The sequence below is a fragment of the Myotis davidii genome, unplaced genomic scaffold (assembly GCF_000327345.1).
Source record: "Myotis davidii unplaced genomic scaffold, ASM32734v1 scaffold484, whole genome shotgun sequence".
Classification (NCBI taxonomy): Eukaryota; Metazoa; Chordata; class Mammalia; order Chiroptera; family Vespertilionidae; genus Myotis; species Myotis davidii.
The window spans coordinates 459,799-463,403 of record NW_006295459.1 but is presented as its reverse complement, the minus strand read 5'-3'; the positions used below and the strand labels follow the sequence as shown (position 1 = coordinate 463,403).

The window sequence follows — 3,605 nt, the reverse complement described above, 5'->3', positions numbered from 1 at the left end:
GACTGGAATCGAACCTGGGACCCTCCAGTCCGCAAGCCGACGCTCTATCCACTGAGCCAAACCAGTTTCGGTGACCAAGTTATCATTTAATGAAGGAGAACAACCAGGAGATATTTCCATAGTGGGAGAGGTAGTGATAAAATATATGAATGACATGAACCTCAAAAGCACCAGTCTGTGTTTGTTTGTTTGCTGGTCTGTTTTATAATTAAAAAATTAAAAATTTCATTTGAGAACAAAACAGTGAACTTACTACTAAAACAGAGGTAGAAGAGGTGCGATAAAATAAATGGTCCCCAGTCAGTAGAAAGTATAAGATTTTCATGAGAGGAAAAGAAATTGAAAATAATGAAAACATCCTCTTCATTTGCCTTTGTGGGCATTAAATGAGAGTTTATGTGCACATTTTCTTGTCAAGTTTTCACGGTACCATGGAGTAAGAGGTGAACAACAGGAGCGACTCATGTCATGAAGGTTTTATGCTAATAGATATATTCAGACTAACATTGTTCAAAACTAGTTTGGCCAAAAGCACCTAGACACCTTTAAGCCCTCATCCTCCACCCGCTGAGGAATCTTCCTCTGCAATCCTGTCGCTACTCCCCGACTCCTGCAGAACTTTCTTCCACTTCAACTTCGCTGCCCATGAAGCACAGGCAAAAGTTGGTGAGGAGTGTCCACTTTTGCCTTTTCTTTGAAGAGCTATCTTCTCACTACTAATATTGAAGATTAATATTTAACAGAGCAAAGAGGGACAATAGAGTATGGCATAGAGCAGAAGCTGCTCCGGGAAAGATTTAGCCCAGACCCACATCCTACCCACTCAATAACCCAGGCCCCTTATCTTCTAAGCCATGATCATTTATACTATCACTTCAACCAGACCCGACTCATGTCCCATTCCTGCCCAATACCTCCTGTTGAGAACTAGTCCCCTAGGATGTGGACCCAATTCTACCACAGCACTATCACATTTCATTTCTATATTTTCAATTTCATTCCATTGTCACACTGAGAGCCTGATAAATACTCAGGACAAGGAAGAAAATAATGAAGGGGGAGCAAACGAAGAATGAAAAAGAAAGCAACTGCTGGTTCTCTATTTGTTCTATGCTCGCACAATGCAATGAGTCTTCATTGTAAGAGTAACCATGACCTCTACTGTATCTGCACAGCATCCAAAATACCACCAGTTGAAATTACACCATTTGAAAAGACTAAGCGAAAGTGGTGTTAGTCGTGATGACAGCAGTGAAGACAAGAGTGTTAATAGTGATTGCGATAGCAAAGGTAATTTTGAGACAAATTACTTCATTTCTTCAATAAAAATTTATTGAGTGCCTACTGTGCTACACTTTGGACATTTACATATTCATATTTTCAAAACACACATATGTCAATGTGACTGATGAGGAAATATGCTAAAATGACAGTCTACTAAATAATGAGATTTATTTCCTGGTCAATATACACAGAGCTGTCAGTTCAGAAAACAAGTGACTGATTTAATTATAAAAATCTTCAAGGGGGTGAGGTTTGAACTGAAGTTCAAAATAAGTAGGCATGTTGAGGATAAGGATAGATATATGCGTTTCTATTAGAAATAACCCACAATATCCATGGCTGGAGGAAGCATAAACACCTGAGGAACTAAAAAAGGGTATTCATTTATATTAGGAAAACATAACACTTAGTCAATTCTACATATATTGCAAGGACATGTAAATACTTCAGAACAAACAAATATATTAAAATAAGTGCCAATGGTTGAAACCAGAAGAAAATGAGCAAGAGAGTTAGGAATGAAGACAGGAAAACAAAAGTTAAAACAATTATTGTTGTTTGCAATAAACTTAACTCATATTTCTGTGCCTGAGACTAAAAGTGAATAAAAGAATTTTTATTATTCTCAGAGCACAAAACTACATAATACATAGAAGGTCATTCACTCAAAACCAGGCTGAAAAAATACATGGAATAAATTAGAGCTTTAGCTGCAATTCTGGAGTGAGAAGGAACATGACTATATAAGGAGTTTCTCTCATAAACTGGATACTCTAAAGTATCTCCATAATTTTTGAACCTGTTTTCTGTGATGCCAAAATTTTTCTGATGAGAGAGCCTCTCCACTCCCACAAACTTTCCATATGTCTGTGTCAAGTGCGGGAAGTAGTCCATGTTTTCGTATGTTTAAAATTGGCACCCAGCTCATCTCTTCCTGAACTAAGTCACTTGATTCATCTTCGTCAAAGTCCTAATTGTTTCTTCATTACATGATGCATTTATCTTATCAACACAGTAAATCATAAACTTTTAGAAGAAAAGGGTATCAAAAATTATTTGTTGGTTCATCAGTTGAGATACCCAACCCTTCTCAATTTTCCATCACAAAATCTAAACACCATAGGCCTCAGAAGAGATTTCCCAACTTACAAATACTCAGGACAATTTTATTTCATTTCCCTTCACTGTCCTCACCAGGTAAACAACCTGAGCTGTGGGTCTCCCACCCCAGAGGGGTGGTCATCCTGGTCCTTGAGGTCCAGATGATGGGAACTATAATCAGGTGGGATCAATTCTCTTGGAGGTTAGAATTTTAAACAGTTGCTCCCGGATCTGCTTTGTCTTGACCCCATAGATAATGGGGTCCAGTGCAGGGGGAAAGAGCAAGTAGAGATTTGCAAGGATGACCTTGGCAGCAGAGGCTGTGTGTGGGCCAAAGCGCTGCATGACCACAGAAAGAAAGCCTGGGCCGTAGAAGAAGAGGATAACACAGACATGAGCAGTACATGTGCTGCCTGCTTTAGCACGTGCTTCGGATGAAGGAAAATTAATTACGGTCCTCACAATCTGCCCATAGGTGTAGGCAATAAAGGCCACATCCCCCACACCTAGAAAGATTGCCACGGCAAAAGCATAGAGGTTATCCACAGTGGTGTCTCCACAGGCCAGTTTCACCACTGCCATATGCTCACAGTAGGTATAGGCAATTGTGTGGGAACCACAATAGGGCAACCGATGGGCCAGGCTTGGAAAGGAGATGGTCAACCCCACACCTCGCAGCACCACTAGGCCTCCAACCTTGGCCACAACAGCTGGCGTAAGAATGGTTGCATAACGCAGTGGGTTACAGATGGCCACAAAGCGGTCCAGGGCCATGGCCACTAGCACTCCTGACTCCATGGCAGAGAATGCATGGATGAAGAACATCTGGAAAAGACAGGAGTGGGAGCTGATGGCTGTAGCGCCAAACCAGAAAATGGCCAGCATCTTGGGCAGAGTGGAGAGGGAAAGAACCAGGTCGGCAAAGGAGAGCATGGCAAGAAAGAAAAACATGGGCTGGTGAAGGCAGCGTTCTGTTCGAATAAGAAAGAGCAGAACACCATTCCCAGTCACTGACAGGAAGAACATGAAGCAAAACGGAAGTGAAATCCAAATGTGTGCGGCAGTCAGTCCTGGAATGCCAGCCAAGAAGAAAGTATGTGGGAAGAGATAAGAAGTATTGGAAAGAATCATAGTGATCACCTCACTCAGAAGAGCAAAGAACCACTGCAAAAAATAAAAATAAAAAAAATAGCAGATTAAAGTCAACGATATGAGGGTTG

At 41.0% G+C, this 3,605-nt stretch overlaps 1 protein-coding gene across 1 annotated transcript; it reads right to left on the bottom strand.

The window, feature by feature from the left end:
* Positions 1–2,562: 2,562 nt before the first annotated feature.
* On the bottom strand, positions 2,563–3,516 carry LOC102770118 (olfactory receptor 52K1). Its single transcript, XM_006770058.1, has one exon. It carries the CDS (start codon positions 3,514–3,516, stop codon positions 2,563–2,565), a length of 954 nt encoding a protein of 317 aa, XP_006770121.1.
* Positions 3,517–3,605: the final 89 nt, after the last annotated feature.

Bases quoted from the DNA above. Each gene is read 5' to 3' on its own strand.
- LOC102770118 (XM_006770058.1), bottom strand. From the start codon at position 3,516: ATGATTCTTTCCAATACTTCTTATCTCTTCCCACATACTTTCTTCTTG.